This window comes from Rosa chinensis, chromosome 1, assembly GCF_002994745.2.
Source record: "Rosa chinensis cultivar Old Blush chromosome 1, RchiOBHm-V2, whole genome shotgun sequence".
Lineage (NCBI taxonomy): Eukaryota > Viridiplantae > Streptophyta > Magnoliopsida > Rosales > Rosaceae > Rosa > Rosa chinensis.
The window spans coordinates 36559990-36579649 of record NC_037088.1 but is presented as its reverse complement, the minus strand read 5'-3'; the positions used below and the strand labels follow the sequence as shown (position 1 = coordinate 36579649).

Here is a 19660-nt window from a genome sequence, read left to right as displayed (position 1 = left end):
TTTGTTGGCCAGTAGCAATTTAAAGCTACTTAAAGAAACCAAAGCTTTTCTGTCAAAGAATTTTGACATGAAAGATTTAGGAGAGGCATCATATGTACTAGGAATAGAAATTAAGAGAGATAGAGCACAGGGGCTGCTAGGTTTATCCTAGCAAAGCTATATTGCCAAAATACTGAAAAGATTTGGCATGGAGACTTGTGCATCAGGGGAAGTTCCAATGTCTAAAGGAGATAAGCTCACTAAGAAACAAAGTCCAAATAATGAAGTAGAAAAGGTGAATATGGAGTCCAAGCCTTATGCAAGCCTTGTTGGCAGTCTAATGTATGCTCAGGTCTGCACTAGACCTGACTTGTCTTTTGCAGTTGGTATTCTTTCCAGGTTTCAGTCTAATCCAGGTCATGAACACTGGGTAGCTGGAAAGAAAGTACTCAGGTACTTGCAGAGGACTAAAACCACATGCTTGTGTATAGACAGATGGAAAAATTGAAGCTTGTAGGATACACAGACTCAGATTTTGCAGGAAATTATCCTGATTCCAAGAAATCGACTTGTGGATATGTCTTTATGCTTGCAGGAGGGGCTATTGCTTGGAAAACCATGAAACAAACCTTAGTGACAACATCTACAATGCAGGCAGAATTTATTGCAGTATATGAAGGAATGTGTGAAGGGCTATGGATTAGAAATTTCTTGATGCAGACTAGAATTTTAAGTCATATAGTTTCTGATGCTCTTGTAATTTATTGTGACAATGAGGCAGCTGTGTTCTTCAGTAAAAACAGTAAAAGGTCAAATAACTCAAAGCATATTGACCTCAAGTATTACAGTGTGAGAGAGAGAGTCAAGCATGGTGAAATTTCAGTATTAAGTATAAGCACAGACTTTCAGCTTGCAGATCCATTCACTAAGGCATTGTCAGTTGCAGTTTTCAAGAAACATATTGAGAACATTGGTGTTTTACCTAGTTTAGGTTCTTGAGTTCAGTGGGAGTCTATTTAGTAAGAGCAAATTTTTATGAGTTTTGTATTTTCTAAGTTCTTGTAAGGTTCTGGTAGTTGTGAATTCCAGTCTATTCATCATCACAACTTTATGTATTATTGAATTTTGATTATCAATAAAATTCTCGAGGTATTTCATTCAAGTTGTGTTACTGCAATTTTATTAAAATTCTCTGCAACTTTATTTTGTGTTCTTGATTTATCTAAATGTCAGATGGTCTTGTAATTTCAGTGAACATGTTCTTTCAGTTTAAAGTACAAGCATTAAGGCCATCAGTGTTTTCAGTTATGCTTGAGTTTCATTTTGAAACATTTAGTTGGACCATTTAGGTATATGATCTTCTGGTAATACACGATGTTCATATACTGCATCTTTTGTTTTAATAGCATATGTGGAATGCAGGAGTTTATGATAGTGGTCTGGAAGTGCTGCATTTTTGTTAAAATGTATGCTTTTCCTTGCTCTGCTTAAGCTGCTGTGTTTTGACCATGTTGAATGGATTTTGAGACTTTTCCTTATTCTGGTGCACACTACAGTTGGTTGTAAACGAGTTGATGTTGTTCAGTTTTGGTTGTCCTAGATAACCAGTGATAGTCCAAGTGGGAGATTGTTAGATCAATTGTGGACTCATCACAAGTTATCCTAGAGCAACTAGGAAACCATCAAAGCATTAAATCGAATACAACATGGATATGGAAAAGAATCAACCTAGATATCTAATGTGATAGTGTATTTATCATTGGATTAGGAATCCATTATTTGGACTACAAGAAAGTCCTAAACTGTGATGCATTAGGAATCTAAGATACAAGTCTTGTTCCATAAGGAAAACCTTTATGGGAGGATTCCTAGGACTTGAACTTATATAAATAAGAGGTTAGGGTCCCTGTTATCACCACCGTTCTACAAGCATTGTGTTCTGCCCATTCAGAAGCTACAGTTGGTGAATAGCAGAAGACTTCAACCTCGTTTTCATCCTTGTTTTTGCAGCTGCAACAATGGCCTCAACTTATGATGTCAATGGTATGTTTAGGGTTAATCATGAACATATATTTGTGTGAGTTTGTCTTATAAATTAGTTCTACAAAAAAGCAACGGCGAAATTGAGTGGCAGTTATAACAAATTCTATTACACGCTGTACGAAGCTGGACTTGTTCTTTTGCCCAAGCATAAAAGATTTACAAAAGAAGAACGTTACCAAGTTTCCTATTTTTCAATTTGCCGGAATTCTGGAAAGCGTTGCAAGTAGGATGTTTTCATCGGAATTACATTACAAATTCTCGAGCCTTTTCTGTATATATATTTTCTTTTGCTGCTTGAAAGATTCACTTTTCTGGGAAAGAGAGCTAGAGACCATAAAATAAAGCCCCGACTACATCCTGAGCCTAAACGGTTAAAGTTGTATGCTGAGGACAAGCATGAAGCCAAATCTTCTCCTGGTCTTGAACATTGTCTTAAACTTGTAAAGTTGTAAAATTCGTGCAATAAAATTGTCTCCGATCCCCTTAAAGCATGATGAAAGCCTCAAATTGAACTCCTAGACAAAGAATGTCCGATCCTCGTCCATAGTCTGATCTCCAACCTGATTTCATCGAAATCGGATTATAAAGCATGGGGAGTATCAGGCTTGTCTCGAGCCACTTTTCAGAGGTACCAAATTAAAGAAGTGGATTGTGAGAAGCTCAATTTCTTACATATCTATGATCATAAGAGTTTCATGCTTGTCTTTACTTTTACTTATTTTTAAACCTGTGAAACTTACACCCGTTATTTATATACAAGAATTAAATTATTAAGTGTGAAGAAATGATATGATATAGCTTCAAAAAAGCAAATGAAAAGTGTGGAATGTAAATAAGAGTGTCTATTATGTTTTTTTTTTTTCCTTGTTACATTAGAAAAAAAGGCGTGATTCCTTTACTTAACTTAATTCTAACTCAATTATCGACATTCTCTCACCACTTACGCTAATTCCAGAAGCTTACTTTAATTTTTATTTTTTATCGCAAAAATTAATTTTAACTTCAAATCAACTAGCCACAAGTTGACCATTGATACTTCTGAAGGAAAAAGGAAAAAAAAGGGGGGTATTATATAAACATTTTCCTCATAAGGAGGGAGACACCGCAGAGGGAGTTACAAGTTATAAACTTATAATTGATCCCTTTTAGGTGTCTCTGTCATATATGCTTCCCTCTAGCCTTTGTGTGTCCTCACTCCTCACTCTCCAAAAGAGCCATGAACAAATGCCAACAAACATCTGACAAGCAAAAGCTTCCCATTTAATATAAAAGAGCAACATCATTGTCTTCAGAAGCATGCCAGGAGTCCAACTGAAGCAACCATTTCATATATTTTACTGCAACTGTAGCTGCATCTTATTTGGGAGAAAAGTTGCCATCATATCTTATTGGATTCAACTTTTTCACCCTTTTATTCTATTATTTCATATATGCCCAGATCAATAGGGTTCCTGATTGAGTTACTTTCACTTTTAATGAGGTAGTTGGAGCTGCAGGTTTTCAATCCCCAAAACTTTAATGTTTTGCTGGGCTTTAGGGTGCAGCACACCTGATTCCAATTACTTTCTCCCTCTCCCTCTCCCTCTCCCTCCCTTCCTTCTAGTATAAGCAATAATCAATATTCAACATTATCAGTCCTTTCGAGTTTGAAGAACCTCGTGTATATGTATTCATTTGAATAGGCAACCTAAAGGCTGGATCAGCAAATGTGCATTCATCTTGATTAGTAGTTTAGTTGTAAACTTTCCAAGGACTAAAGTGGTTGAGAAGTTTCTTGAGACGAAAAACTTTTTTGAACAGTGTCAGCCATTACTTTCATTTGATCATATAGCCAAAGCAATCAAAAGTACCTAGTTTAACATTGTTTGCGTTCAGGTCAAGTTCCCCAAGTAAATATACAGTTAAAAAGTAGTACTGATCACCAAAAGTCTGAAGCCCATATTGTCTCATTATTGGGTTTGATTAATTTAGTTAATTTTAAATGATTCTGCTTCATAAAGAAAAGGTTATAGCTAGCTTGGGCTGCTTGGCATATATACTTGGAGTAATCTTTAAGTACTTTATCAAAATATTATGCTAATTTGTTCAAAATTTTTTTAACCAAAGATAGATAGATATATATATATATATATATATATATAACTAAGTTTACAGATAATGACTCACCACTAATCTATTATCTAGGTTAATTATGTACGTAACAAATCATTAGTTATATATATATATATATATATATATATATATAAGATTTTGATCGAATTCGATCATATGGAACAATTAAAAATGAAAAAACCTTGCCAGTCTACATTCTATAGTTTCTCTTTAGGGTTTGCTAGGGTTTCATTTTGCAATTGCCAGAGTTTCATTTTGCACATACCTCGTTTTTAAAAGAGAAAATCAAGGCTATAAGTAATTAATGGACATAAATAAACTTGTTTGAAAGAGCGAGTTTATTGAACATGATGTAAGAATGGAAGATTACGCACTTGTCAATCTGATCACATTACCGAGTCATGGATACAAACTAATTTTCAGACCTGAGACATCATTGTTTATTTTGCTACACAAGATTTTTATTAACCATGCCTCGAAGCTCACTATGTGACGTGTAGTCTTACAGTGCATGGATGTATGTGAAGATGCGTGAATGCGAATGTGAATATTCCAAGAGCCTCTCCATGTTTTATTTCAGAAATCTTTGGCCAAAACTTTATAAAAGGAAAAAAAAAAACTAAATCAGATCGACCATATTAAATACATAGTTTTGTTTGACAAAAGTTTCATGCGCTAATTATTTGTTCTATTCGTAATATTGATCAATGGAATAATCAAATTGCATTGTAATCGTAACTAAGTTTTAAGCATATGAGACCACCATGAAAGCGATTTCGAGCAGGGTGCACGCATATAGCTCTAGAATGAGGGCATGCGTCCACCTAAAGACAAAAAGAGGAAAGCAAGAGCATATCTAGGGTTTCAAAGAAAATCATAACTTACAACACTGAGATGATACAGTTGATGACTAAATATTCTTTATTTGATTTCATTACGGTGACTACAAGCTGAGCCGTTGTTACGTGTAACTATGTAAACAAACTTGAGCAGGAAACCCGTTTTCATAGTTAGATCCTTAGGTGTCTTCAAGATGATGAAGACTGAAACATTCATATTAGAGAAAATATTTCAAACAGTACCCGAACTTAGGTCGACTCCTAACTTTAGTACCCGACTATGCAAAACTATCACTTTGGTACCCCATGTTTGAAGCCCGACTCAAGAATGGTACACGCCGTCCATAACGGCGTAACGGCGTTAACTAGCTAACCACGTGGCATATTTTGAGGGGTAATTCGGTCCAACTCTTTTTTTTTTTATATAACTTAATTTAATTTAATTTTTTAATAATGTGCCTATTAAATTGAAATTAATAATGAAAAACTTCATCCCCTTCAAAATCTAAACAAGGGAATAAGAATCATGGAAAAAGTTCATCCATGGGAATCTTAAACAAATCGCAGCTTTATCAGAACAGCTCAGATATCAATACAACAAGAAATCAATCTTGAGCAAATTTCTCAACTTAAAACAATTGGAGAAAACCTGATATGTGTTTCATTTAGATTGATAAAATTCCAGAAAGCTGTTGGCCTGGTGTTTCCCCAGAAACATGAACTAATCTCACAAATTTCTCGTAGTGGATTACATACGGATCATGTATTTTATTTCACTTAAGAACAACTTTTGCTCCAAGAGCTTTAAGCTTCTCTACAAGTTGCTCTCCTTCCTCCTTAATTAAAAAAAAAATTATAAGATCTTTGTTTTTTTTACATCAACAACCATTATAAGAACTTAAAAAAAAAATTATAAGTTAGGAGTCGGCCTAAATTCAGGAACTGTTTGAAATATTTTTTCTTCATATTATTCATGCTTTTTTAACCATACAGAGATGAAATTCATGACGCATCACACTCATGGATAAGGCACTTCAACAAAAACCTCTATTTCTTCCTTTCTTTTCCTTTTGCGTAAAAGAAGCTTAACGACTTCCTTTAATAGTAATCAATTTGGATAAGGCCTCTCTCCACCTAATATATAATGTAAATTAAAGCAACAGTTATTGTCATTCAACCATAACATCTATGAATGAATAAAGATATGGGTTTCTAAATTTGGTTCTTCTCATCAAGGAAATCTCAGTGAGAGATTTCTTTCTAGCTAAGACGAATTTGTCTCCGGTATAATATCTAACTAATATATCCACGAGTTAGGACCATATATGTGAATCATTTTGGAATTACTAAAATAGCATTAAATTTGAAAATTAGGCAGTCAACATCATAGTTAAACTCTACTCAAGAGTAGGTCAATAGTCAAGATAAAATTACTGTGTCAGGTGTTGTAACTTATAACCGAAAATGTTATTGAAATGATTAGCGTGAAACTCTAAGCATGCGCTAAATTCTCAGTTTAGAAATACTCTCCACTTTCTTTTATTGGAATGCAGAAATGTTTCCCACTTAGTAAGTGTGGATAGCAAAATCACTAAAAAAAAAAAAATTGAGAAATGGTAACAAACCTTGTTACCCACGATCATCTTTTGATGAAATTTGGAGGCATTTTGCGCTTAGCTTGCCACGAAAATGACGAAATGATATCATGTTCTTGCAGTTCTAGAACTTGCATTGTCGTGAAGCTAAGCTCGCTTTAGAGTTGTACTAGACTTCAAAACGTCAGCATGAGTGCCACATCATTGTGTCTAAAGAACTTCATTATACACCAAATTTCTCAAAGCTTGAGATGTAAATGGAAGAAGCTCTTTGGTGATAAAAGCCTCATCTCCATTATTATGTACTTTTTGCCCCCAAATTAGCCGAATAAAATTGCTACATCTAATTAACATAAAGTTAAAGTTAAACACCAAAATGGATCCCTTATCACAAGTTCGAATATAAGGGAGGATTTGCTCCACTAAAATATTGCCTAGAGCTCTCACCATCAAAGCTTGGTTTTGTTTCATCACAGGACAAGACAATCACAACAAGACAGTTTTAAGTTCAAGTCAAACTATAGTGTCTTATTACCCCATTGGTTCACACATTTTTGGACCACTCGACTTTCTTGTGCAACTAAACTACTGCTCTCAATAGTTTATCTAAACTGTTGCAAGCCAATCCAAACTATACTCGTGATAATTGCCACTTGAAAATTGGGGGAAGCTAAATCAATGTTGCACATAAGAGAATAGAAAGAAGGAAACGAAGGAAAAGCTTTTAAAGCACTCGTAATCGCCTATCTTTGGAATATTGGAAAGCTCTAGCATACCCCAAATCTTGGTCTCTTTGTTGCATCATATTTTCCTTTCCCCCTTCCTTTGTTTCCTTCTTTTTTCGGTCACAATTGCAAGCAAAGCAAGGATTCCAAAACAACAACCAATCCACATTGCATATTTGGATTTCGGCAGTCAAATTCGGAATAGAAGAATATCAGATTTATCTTCCAACATGTAAGAAAATAAACAGAGCGGTGATCTAACTCTTAACTACACCATTTACTACCCCCAAAACAGGGCAAACTCCACATTCTGTTTTGTCATTTTTGGTTTTCGACTCCGAACAAAACGATGGCATATTGAACACTAGTAAGTAGTAACTTGCAGAACTAGTACACTGACACAAATCTCAGTCTTGACTCTTGTAACTAATGAGGGCTGATGAACTCAATAACTATGATTGATCTATCAAATTCTACACCGAACCGATCACAAAAACAATTTTCGATTTCGACCAAGAACTAATTTCCCCGAGATTTCAATCGCACTGTGTACATGAACTCTGCTTGAATAGTAGAACTCTAGCTCTAATTTTGATCCCACAGACATAGAACAGGTTAAAAAAAAAATAATAATAATAATCTGAAATTCTGATTTGCTAGCCAAAATTAATCCAAAATGTTGATATTCTAACAAGAGTGGAGTATTTACGGTTCTTAATTATCTACTACTAAAATCATACCTCCGACGTTTCAAAAAAAAAAATCATACCTCCGATAACCACCGGAAATACTCGGATAACTCGACGCCGACTTGGCCGGACTCCGATATCCACTCTCCCGTGCCGCCTATCTCACTCCGACGGCTACTGCCTGTAAAGAATCTGCCAGAGCTTCGTCGAGAAGAGCTGGAGAGTCTATCCACGAATTCCTTGAGCCAGCTCCTTCCCGAGGCCACGTCAGCAGCTAGACTGGCCTCCGACGGCAGCGGCGGCTGCGGGGGCTCGCCGAGAACGACAATCACCTCTTCTTTCCTATCAGACGAGCCGTTTCTGGCATTGGACAATTGGACCTCCGAGTCGTCGTCCACGAGGTAGTCGAACGATCCGATGGAGTAGGAGCGGCGCGCGCTGGAGTTGGACGTCGTAGTTGTTTGGCGGCGGCTGACGTTGCCAATCTCGAGCCGGAAGCTATCGCCGCCGCCTCGGGCGGAGGAGCCTGCATTCTCGACGAGAGTCATGAGCTCGGAGTCGGACGCGGAAATCGGCGACCGGCAGAGCGGGCAGGTCTGCTGGGAGTGGAGCCACGTGTCGATGCACGAGACGTGGAAGGCGTGACAGCAGAGAGGGAGCAGCCGGAGCTGATCGTCGTGCTCGAACTTCGAGAGGCAGACGGCGCAGTCGGCTGCGACGACGGCGGTGGAGGAGGCTCGGCGGTTCTTGATGGCGGAGAAGGCGAAGACCGGGAGCGCGGCGACGGGATCGGGGGCGGCGGATTCGGCAGGAGAGACTCGCCGGCTGGAGGCTCGAGCGGGTGCGTCGTCGCCGGAGGAGGGAGTGGCGTGGCGGAGGAAGCGGTTGTTGATGCAGCGGAGGATTCGGCAGAGGGAAAATGAAGCCACTACGGTGACGACGACGATGAGGAGGATGATGAGAATGCTCGGACTTAAGGTTTTCACGGTCAACGAGCGGTTGTTGTGAGGTGGCGAGGTGGTGGAGGTTAATAATGGCGGTGGCGGTGGCGGTGGCGGCGGTGCTCCGGACATGGTTGACGTCAGCGAGAGAGAAGAGAGAAGAGAGGGGAGGAGAGAAGAGGGAGTTATAAATGTGTGTTTGTTTGTTTGGTTTCGTATTTAATAGCAATCAGAAAGAAACAAAGGGAAAGAAGAGGGAAATATGGGGGGAGGGACACGTGAGAGAGGGGAGCCTCGCACGTGGGAATTAAGCGTGTGACTCGTACGTGTGGGGTTCCCTCTGTAGCGGTGATGGTGGTGGACTTGTGGTGGTGATACTGAGAAGACGTGAATGGGACTACCACAGTTAATATGGCAATTGCTGTTGGTGGTACAGAGTATACAGAGACACCGGGGGTGGTGGTGTAAATGCGGAGGATTAAATGCACTACCCTTGAAGAAAGGCTCAGTGTGCATTAATACTATATCCCGGAAGACAGCAAAGTTTCATATCTCTGTCGGCAACCTAAACTTTACTTAACTCTTTGATTCGAAGTGTTTCACTATAAAACATTAAACTCTAGAACATATAGTCATTGGATTAGCTCATTATGTAAAACACACAAAAAACAATGACTAATCTAATAGTTTTCAACTGTGGAAAGTATAAAACTTTTGCTTTAATTAGTTCCCCCCTCTTATTGTGAAGGTATTAGGCTATGGGGAAATTACGGTTTTATTTGTGAATATGACAATTTCTTGACTATAATAGCCGAACTCAAACTTCCCATATATAAAAGAGAGACTTATGCATCTAAATTAAATAGTCTTGGACGTGAATTTGACAGTTTTTTTAATTATACAGTATAGACTACAAGAGCCGAACTCAAACTTCTCATTTATAGAGAAGAGACTTATATATGCTGCCAAATCAAATAGTCATGGATGTAATTTTAACAATTTTGGTTCATGTTTGTGAAATATAAGCTCTGATTGGTTGTTGGAAACAAACTAATTCAAATTGGACTAAAAAATTATAATTCATGTTATGCAAATTATTTCCTAAACGCTTACTTGCAAACCCAGAATTGAATGAGAACAATTATTCTCTTTGATTGATTACCAAGAAGTTTCAGAGACTTAATTTCTCCACATTAATGGAGTCATCCCTAAGAAAATAAGAACTCTTTGAAAATGAGGTGGTGGATTAAGTATCACCAAGACGACGCCGTTTCCCACTCTCCCCAACTCCACAGGAACAGGTCAATGAGATCCAGATCAGTTTTTCAGGTAAACTGACTTAACTAAAGCAATGGATCTAGTGGAGCAAGCATGTGATTAGTTAGTTGTTTAATCTATTGACTAACAAATTAAATTAGTATTTGACATTCTTTTTTGGGTACTAGAGGATCAATAATAACAACAAAACATTATCACATTCTTTTGCAGATAACATGATCTGAAAATGGGAATGATGCAAATATTAGTGTACTATGTGCTATTATTGTAATGGCATAAGCCGCATAACCATAGCATTACCCTTTTGATTAATGCTACTATATCTTATACTATATAAAAAGTGTACCCAAATCTAAGTTATGTAAGTACAGCACTATCTGTTTAGGTCATTTTATTATTATCACACTTCTGTTTCTCTCTGTCTTTCTGGCATGGAATTACTTCTTCCACACTCTTGGCATGCAGGTTTTTTTAAGATGTAGAAGTGCATATAAATATTCCACCAAAAAAAAAAAGGTGCATATAAATATAACCTCTTCCCAAGGGAATTGCATTATTGTTTTGAATGAAGGTAGTTGGTTTTGTTGGGTGGATAAAAGAAGGTGGTTTGTTTTGTTAGCATTGGGCAGGAACATTGCTCATTTTTGTATTGGATTTATACTGTGTATATTTTGAATAACATTTGGTGTCCTCAGATGTTTGAATTTGGTGTGCTCATATGTGGTTTCCTCTTGAACTTGAACTACCCACTGGTGTTGAGATCAAATACCGAGGAGACGTCGATTTTCTTGTGCATTATACTAGTCATGTTGCTAGGCCTAGGGTTTTTGGTAACAATTTTGGGCACTATGATGGAGCATAAATTCCCATGATATTTTATAGGGGTGGATAGAAGCTGACCCGTACAATGAAAACCGACATACCCGACCTGAACATAAATAAGAGAGAAAATAAAAAACAACTACCTAATTTGAATAAAAGTGGTATGAAATTGGGTCAGATTTTTAAACCGACCGAATTTTAATTTACTTTTAGCCGCTTTTTCTCTTTCTTGTTGAGAAATAACCTCTCTCTCTTTCACAAGGAAACTATCTCACCGCTCTAAATCTCTAATGATAATCCGGTACTGTTCTTCTAATTTGTGAATTCTTATTCAATTTGGGTAAGGTGTTGTCTATTTTTTTCAATTTTATTTGCTTTTTGGATTGAGATTGGATAAGATTTATATCTATTATGATTCACATATGGTGTATAATTTCTAAATTATATATATATACACACACACGTATATATGTGTGTGTGTGTGTGTATTATGCAATCCTAGATTTGTAGGGGTTGAATGAACTCAGATCAATGATGAAACGGCTATGAAAAGAGATAATGGGTTTAACGAAGACTTTACACAATGTGTGAAATTTGAAAATCACATAAGTGGAAACATAAAAGTTAATGTCACAGAGCATCGATTAGTTGACCCTCCTTGGCCAACCCTAATTACACCATTGCCAATCATGCATGAAGTCTCTCGAATGTATTATCATAATAAAAGTATTACCAAAATCGATCACTTCATATGAATGTATTATCATTATGGAAAAGCAGATCCTAGCTCTTAATTTCTTGCGGAATAAGTCAAGAGTAGAAAAATCAGAGAGAAGCTAGTATTATCGAAATCGATCACTCCAAATATGCTTTTTTTTTTCCTTTTTTTTCCCGACTAGGCTCCAAATACGCTTTTAATTGATCAATGGTTTCTTGTGGAAGTCAATTGATAAAAACCAGTATAAAACAAAGTAGATACAGATCCCCAAGACTTTCATAATGTGAACTCCATGGGGATAATATAGTTTTTCTTTTTCTTCTTCATCTTCTCCAAACTGGTCTATTTACCCAAAACTTGCAGAGAAATTTACACAACGGCCTTTCGTTCCCATATATATGTAATCGCTGACATAACATTATATGCAGTTACGTGTAATTCTCATCCTAATTTTGTTTACTGAATTAGATTAATGAAGCATCGACGACCTTATAAATTATATAAGCAGTCAATTAAGCTCCTATTGTGTTTCTGAAGGTGATGATGGAGATAAGTACGAGAGCAACTATGTCTGCGCTTGACCTTGACCTAAACGACCCAAACACAACCACACACGACATGCGCATTGAGTCAGAAGATTTCCTGACAAAACAAAATAGATAAATAATGAGAGAAGAGACTAAAAAAAATTGTCGCATAAGGCACCAAATTAGTTCATATTTTATTCATTTTCTTATAGATATTTTCTTCTCTTCTTCCATCTACACTGGCCCTCGGCTCAATTTCACCCATTTTGAAAGTAATTTTGCTTTCCTTGTGATGGATATCACCTAATATGAAGTGGCATGAAGATCGAAAACCAACAAAACTGGAGACATATGTCACTTAACATTTTTCTCATACGTCCTCAACTTTTTCCATCATTATTCTCCTCTCTAATTTAGAATTGCTTAAAACTTTTAATCGTCTTTTTTAGGTTACCAATGCTTAGTACTTATCAAATCAAAACTTTTACAGTCATCCAATTAATTTTATCAAAATTACGGTTTTGATTATGACAAGTACTCGACTACTTCTCTAATATGGCTGAATGATTAAATGGTTTTCGAGATGAATAATGATGATCAATATCTGTTTTGCTAACTATAGTACTACAGGCTGAGAAGAATAAGAAAGAGAAGGTCGGACAAAAACGTACTAGTAAAGTAGTAATATTCTTGATTAATGAATTTATTTAACAAATAGAATATTAAGGGAACATAACAACACGGAAAGTACGTTTAGGGAAATTTTCAAGGGGATATAAGATTAAAAATGAACTAGTGAGAAGAGAGACACTTCAACCCTGTCATTCTCAAAAACGAAAGAAAAAGAATACTTCAACCCTGTCGCTAAATCTAGAGATTAATTTGGCAATATTCTGAACTTCCACAAAGATTCTTATTAATCTATCAAAAGCCTTGACTCCACCTAACTAATGGTGATACTTTTATTGTGAAGAGCTAATATATCAAAATTATTCTATGCACGGACGGTACAAATGACCCCATACTTATAAAATGATCTCAACCCTTGATATTTATAATTAATATTTTTATTAATAACTTAAGAATATATTTAATATAATCTAATCATCCATGCCATTTATGTCTGTGCAAGTGCACTGAATCCTCCCCCATTAATGATCGACAAGAGAATGCAACTCTACATAGATACTCTAGCTATTTGATGACATCAAAGTATATATATAATTAATACGAAGAAGAAATAATCAAGTAGGCTTTGAAATCAGAATATTAAAATTGATTAAAATTCATTACTAAAGTAATTCTAAAGTAGAAAATCAAAAGTAACTTTCTTGTAAATTTTAATAAACATTAGTTAATTTTGGCCGATATTGTTTGAGACGCCACCAATAAATGGACTCTTTATCACTACGAACTCAACTTGAAGCATTAATTAGTGCTGTTTTTCTGTTCCTACGTACTTCTAATTAGGTGAGTGCCAAATGAGGTTTATCGGTACTTTGTTTCAATGAACTAGAAATCCACTATTAGAGCTCATGGTAGTTGATTTGATCATAAAAACTTAGGTGGTTGTTTACCAAAAAACATTAATATATACTTGTTCTTAACCGGTTGCTCGGTGTTTAAGATGAACCAACTCATTTCTTACTTTCCTAGCCCTCAAGTCCTCTTTCTTTACACACACTACAACAGAAAGGCTTTTTAGCGACTAAATTTTTTGAGAGGAATTTATTTTCCTCAGTAAATGTCACTTTTTACGAGAAATATTTCGATTCCTCACTAAATGTTATTAGGTTTTCTGCGAGAAATATATTTTCCTCACTATACGCCACTTTCTACGATGAATATTTTAGTTCATCACTAAAGGTGACCATAATTTGGTCGTCTAAATGATCATGTTATTAGCGAGGAAATATGAAACTTGGGTGAGGAATGTTTTCATCGCGAAAACAATATTCAACGAGGAAATAACGATTTCGTCGTTATTACTTTGGCGGAAAATTATGTAAAACCCGCTAAATTCAATGGTGACAAAACTATGGTTTCCTCGCTAAAAGTACGTGTTTTACGAGGAATTATTTCCTCGTCAAAAGAAGCAATTATGGAGGAAATAACGATTTCGTCATTATTACTTTGGCGGAAAATTATGTAAAACCCGCCAAATTCAATGGTGACAAGACTATGGTTTCCTCGCTAAAAGTACGTCTTTTACGAGGAACTATTTCCTCGTCAAAAGAAGCAATTAGGGAGGAAATAACGATTTCATCGTTATTTGTTTGGCGAAAAATTATATAAAACCCGCCAAATTCAAGGGCGATAAAAGCATGGTTTCCTCGCTAAAAGTCCGTCTTTTACGAGGAACTATTTCCTCGTCAAAAGAAGTAATTAGGGAGGAAATAATGATATCGTCATTATTTGTTTGGCGGAAAATTATGTAAAACCCGCCAAATTCAAGGGCGACAAAAGTATGATTTCCTCGCTAAAAGTCCATCTTTTACGAGGAACTATTTCCTCATCAAAAAAAGCAATTTGGGAGGAACTAACGATTTTGTCATTATTTGTTTGGCGGAAAATTATGTAAAACCCTCCAAATTCAAGGGCGACAAAAGTATGGTTTCCTCGCTAAAAATCCGTCTTTTACGAGGAACTATTTCCTCATCAAAAGAAGCAATTAGGGAGGAAATAAGGATTTCGTCTTTATTTGTTTGGCGGAAAATTATGTAAAACCATCCAAATTCAATGGCGACAAAAGTATGGTTTCCTCACTAAAAGTCTGTCTTTTACAAGGAACTATTTCTTCGTCAAAAGAAGCAATTAGGGAGGAAATAACAATTTGGTCGTTATGATTTTGGCGGAAAATTGTGTACAACCCGCCAAATTCAATGGCCACAAAAATTATGGTTTCCTCGCTAAAGTCCGTCTTTTATGAGGAGCTATTTCCTCGTCAAAATAAACCATTAGGGAGGAAATAATGATTTCGTCGTTATTTGTTTGGCAGAAAATTATGTAAAACCTTCCAATTTCAAATATATATATATATATATATAGCTCAGTGGTTAGAGCACCAACTACTTAAAATCCAGGTCATGGGTTCGAGTCACTATGGGGGTAAGAGTGAAATCTTTTGTTCCTCTTTTCAAAGTAATGAAGAAAAAAAAAAATATATATATATATATATATATATAATTTAGGCCTCATCAAAAAGCCCGCGGATCAAGTAGGCCGATGGAGGCCCGCAGGCCCGGAGGGCCAAAAGCCAGGCCCAGCATGTCAAAAAGCCCGCCATAGGCTCTGCCCGGTGGGTAGAGGGCCGGACTTGGTTTAGAGGTTTGAAACTCGGCCCGGTCCATAGGCCGGCCCTTAAAAGCCCGCAAACAAAAAATATTATATAAATAACACAGAAACTGTTATGCAGAACACTTAGTTTTGATGAATTACTGGGAATTGTTCGGATGGAACTAGGAGCTATACCCTATATGCACAGAAAGCCTCATGTGTCTAGTTTCTAAGGAATTTTACAGTTTGCGATTCTGACTTTTCTAGAAGGATCTATGGAAATTTAAGTGAAGGCAGTTTAGATTGAACGAGAATCTGCAACACAGAAACTGTTGTGCAGAACACCTAACTTCGCTGAATTACTGGAAACTTCTCGGATGGAATTAAGAGTTGTACCCTATATGCACTGAAATCCCCATATGTCTAGTTTATGAAAAATTTTACGGTTTGTGATTATGACTTTTCTAGAAGGAGTTATGGCAATTTAAGTGAAGGCAGTTCTGCTTGGACTGGAATCTGCAACATCTTTTACAAGTTCATATCTAGAACCGAATTTCGCTGAATTACTGGGAACTTCTCGAGTAGAATTAGGAGTTGTACACTATATGCACAGAAAGCCCCATGTGTCTAGTTTTTGAAGAATTTTACGGTTAACGATTCCGACTTTTCTAGAAAGAGTTATGGTAATTTAAGTGAAGACAGTTCAGCTTGGACAGGAATCTGCAACATCTTTTACAAGTTTATGTCTAGAAGGCCCAGCACATATATTTGGAAATCTTCAATGTGCCACATCATCATTATATGTGTGTGTATGTCTCTTTGTGTGAGTGTGAATTTGTTATAATTATTTCTATATAGAATATGTGCATATATATTCTATATGTCATGACTACGGTTGACCTATTCGATCGGATTCAAAAATATGATAAAATTAGCTAAATTTTTTATCACACTGATAATTTATTATAATAATCTCATCTAATGGTCGGTTTTTCCATTTTATTTGAATTGATAGAGGTTGCCCTTTGGAGTGTATGATATATAAATATAGGTTTATAAGAGTAACTAAGTTTGACCTAGCTGATCGAATTTGAAACGAGAACCAAATTGGCTGGATTTTCTACAACCACCATAAAACATTACAATCTCTCCATTGAGTTGTTGGTTTCTCTGAATTCATTTTCCATTTCATGGTTGTTTTAGAATGAACCTCAACAATTTAAATGCAATGTATAAGTCGATACAACTTCAGGAGGCAAATTGGTATAGGCCAACGTCTTTGTAATTAAAATTGAAGTTTTTATCTTATGTTCACGCACATCCATCGATAGAATATTTACAGATGTGATGTGAAAAAATAAGCACGTTTCGCGGTCGTCATGCCATCGGTCAACTAAGAAGACATACAAGTGACGACGGTTGACCAATTCGATCGGATTCGAAAGTAAGGTGAAATTGGCTAAATTTTTTACCACATTCATAATTTATTGTAATAATCATATCCAACGGTTGGTTTTTCTATTTTCTTTGAATTGATAGAGGTTGCTCTTTAGAGTAATATGATATAAACATAGGTTTATAAGAGTAACTAAGTTTGACCTAGTTGATCGAATTCGAAACGAGAATCAAATTGGCTGAAATTTTGACAACCACCATAAAACATTACAATCTCTCCATCGAGCGGTTGGTTTCTCCGAATTCATTTTCCACTTCATATTTGCTTTAGAATGAAGCTCAACAATTTAAATGCAATGTATAAGTTATACAACTTTAGGAGGCAAATTAGTACAGACCAACATATTTATAATTAAAATTGAAATTTTTATCTTATATCCAAGCACATCCATCGATGAAATATTTACAAACGTGATATAAAAAAATAAGCACGTTTAGCAGTCATCACGCCATCGGTCAACCAAGAAAACATACAAATGACTATGGTTGACCAATCCGATTGGGTTCGAAACTATGGTGAAATTGACTAAATTTTTAATCACACGCATAATTTATTGTAATAATCACATCCAACGGTCGGTTTTCTCATTTTCTTTGAATTGATAGAGGTTGCTCTTTGAAATGTATAATACATAAATATAGATTTATAAAAAAATTAGTGTCTATAAATATTTATTATAAATAAAGCCCACAAGGCCCGTCTTGAAAAAGCCATCAAGGCCAGGCCCGAAAAAACCCGCAATGCCCGCTTTATATGGACGGACTTGGATATTTCGATTTACAACAAAACCTGGCCCGCCATTATTTAAAAATATAGTAAGGCCCGGCCGGGCCCGACCCAAGCCCGCTATGAATGGGCCGGGCAGGGCTGTTGACGAGGCCTAATATATATATATATATATATATATATATATATATATAGACACACATATACATATACATATACACAGTCCTTCTCAGGTAAGGATCTTCTTACCTAAGTATAGGAACAGATTTCCATATTTGACCACTTTTCGATCACATATTTACATCTTGACTGTTCAGTTTTTAGGTATATATAAGTAGATCATCTCTGCATATTTTCAGTCAAATCGGTGATCGTTAAGGTATCGAACTAGATTAAATCAATGGACGAACCGAATCTGTCCAACATGAACCGTTCATACATATAATTGTAAATCGCAGTTTTGAATGTCTTAACGATAATCAATTTGGCTGAAAATTTGTAGAGGTGATCTACACATTAGAAGACTATTGTATTGCTGACTGCTACTAAGAACCTAACAGAACTTTTTTGATAATCTAGAATCTAGATCATCTTCTATATGAAAAGAGTTCAGCGTATTATGATTCTTTTATTTTAATTATTCCTAATACTGATAGTGTATTATGATTCTTCTATTTTAATTATTTTATCTATTAAAATAAAAAGATTTACTAGCAAAAAAAGAGTTTTTTACGTAAATACCCTCTATAAAGATACTAGGAGAACTATGTGAATGAAAAAGGACAAACAAGTAAAATTACAAATAAAAAAAATAAATAAACATATCTATTCATCTTTTATTGAAGGTAATTCTTCAAACCCATCTTTTACCGAACGGAACATGCTACACGAGCAGAGAGTCGAGGAAACTAGGGGAAATTGGGGCGTAGGGTTTTTGGTCGAAATCTTCTGGATCTCGTGGGTAGTTAGGTGGCGATCCTTTTGTTCTCATCCTCTCTCTCATTGGAACCTGTTTTCTTCGTTCCCTCGTCATGATTTGAAGCTCGTGGTTGGGTACAAATGCACAGCTTCGATGGAGAAAATTTTGATTTACTACAGAGTGAAAGCTTCAATTATAAATCTTCTCTCTCCATCAGTCGGTTTGGTTGGGATTAAGATCAATTTGCATCGTTTCTTTCTGTATGAGTCGTATCGGACAGCGTCGGAGGAGATTTGCTTCGACCCAAGCCATGGCGGCACCCAAATCTTAACATGGTAAGATTTTATCCAGCAAGAATAAACTATGTATAGAAACCATCAGTTTGAAAATTCTAATCCAGTCTCTTTTTTCTTTTGGAATCCTTGATTTTACACGTTCATATGAGCGCCCAAACTTGTTCCTATTTTTGCGTGAATATTCATGAGCAAATACCAAGTATATGTTCAGCCATATATCAGTGGCTACTACCACTCTGTTTTTGTTGTTGATCATATCAAGCATACTGTATCTTCGTTGTTTTAGTTTTGGTATCTCAAATCCTGAAGGCGCAAGGCTAATGGTATTGTGTAGAATTCAGTTGTTACTGTTATGTCTGTTTATTAGCTGGCCACCTTTCCCTCTATTTCTCACCACCAAATTTTACTCCTTTTATAGTAGAAAAGAAGCCTAAACGCTGCAAAGTGATCTACTCGTTCTTTCATTCCCTAGCCTATATGTTTAGAAAATGGGAAAATGACTTGTTTTAGCATCTATTGAGATTGTTAATGTATTCTGATGGATGCTGGTCTCTTACATTTTTTGTTGTCATGTACACAGGTCTTTTTAATAAACATGCAATCACCTTGGCCATCTATGCAAAATGTACTTAATTTTACCAAAAGCTATGAATAGAGGTACTGTTGAAAAGTGTATCAGAAGAAAGAGTTACCTTTGCTGGAAATTCTTGGCCATCTCT

At 36.1% G+C, this 19660-nt stretch overlaps 1 protein-coding gene across 1 annotated transcript; it reads right to left on the bottom strand.

Annotated features, from left to right (window-relative positions):
• Positions 1-7648: 7648 nt before the first annotated feature.
• LOC112196241 (E3 ubiquitin-protein ligase ATL4) lies at positions 7649-9124 on the bottom strand. The gene has a single exon (XM_024336581.2). It carries the CDS (start codon positions 9053-9055, stop codon positions 8057-8059), a length of 999 nt encoding a protein of 332 aa, XP_024192349.1. The 5' UTR covers positions 9056-9124; the 3' UTR covers positions 7649-8056.
• Positions 9125-19660: the final 10536 nt, after the last annotated feature.

Coding starts and splice junctions, on each gene's coding strand:
- LOC112196241 (XM_024336581.2), bottom strand. CDS start 9,055: ATGTCCGGAGCACCGCCGCCACCGCCACCGCCACCGCCATTATTAACC.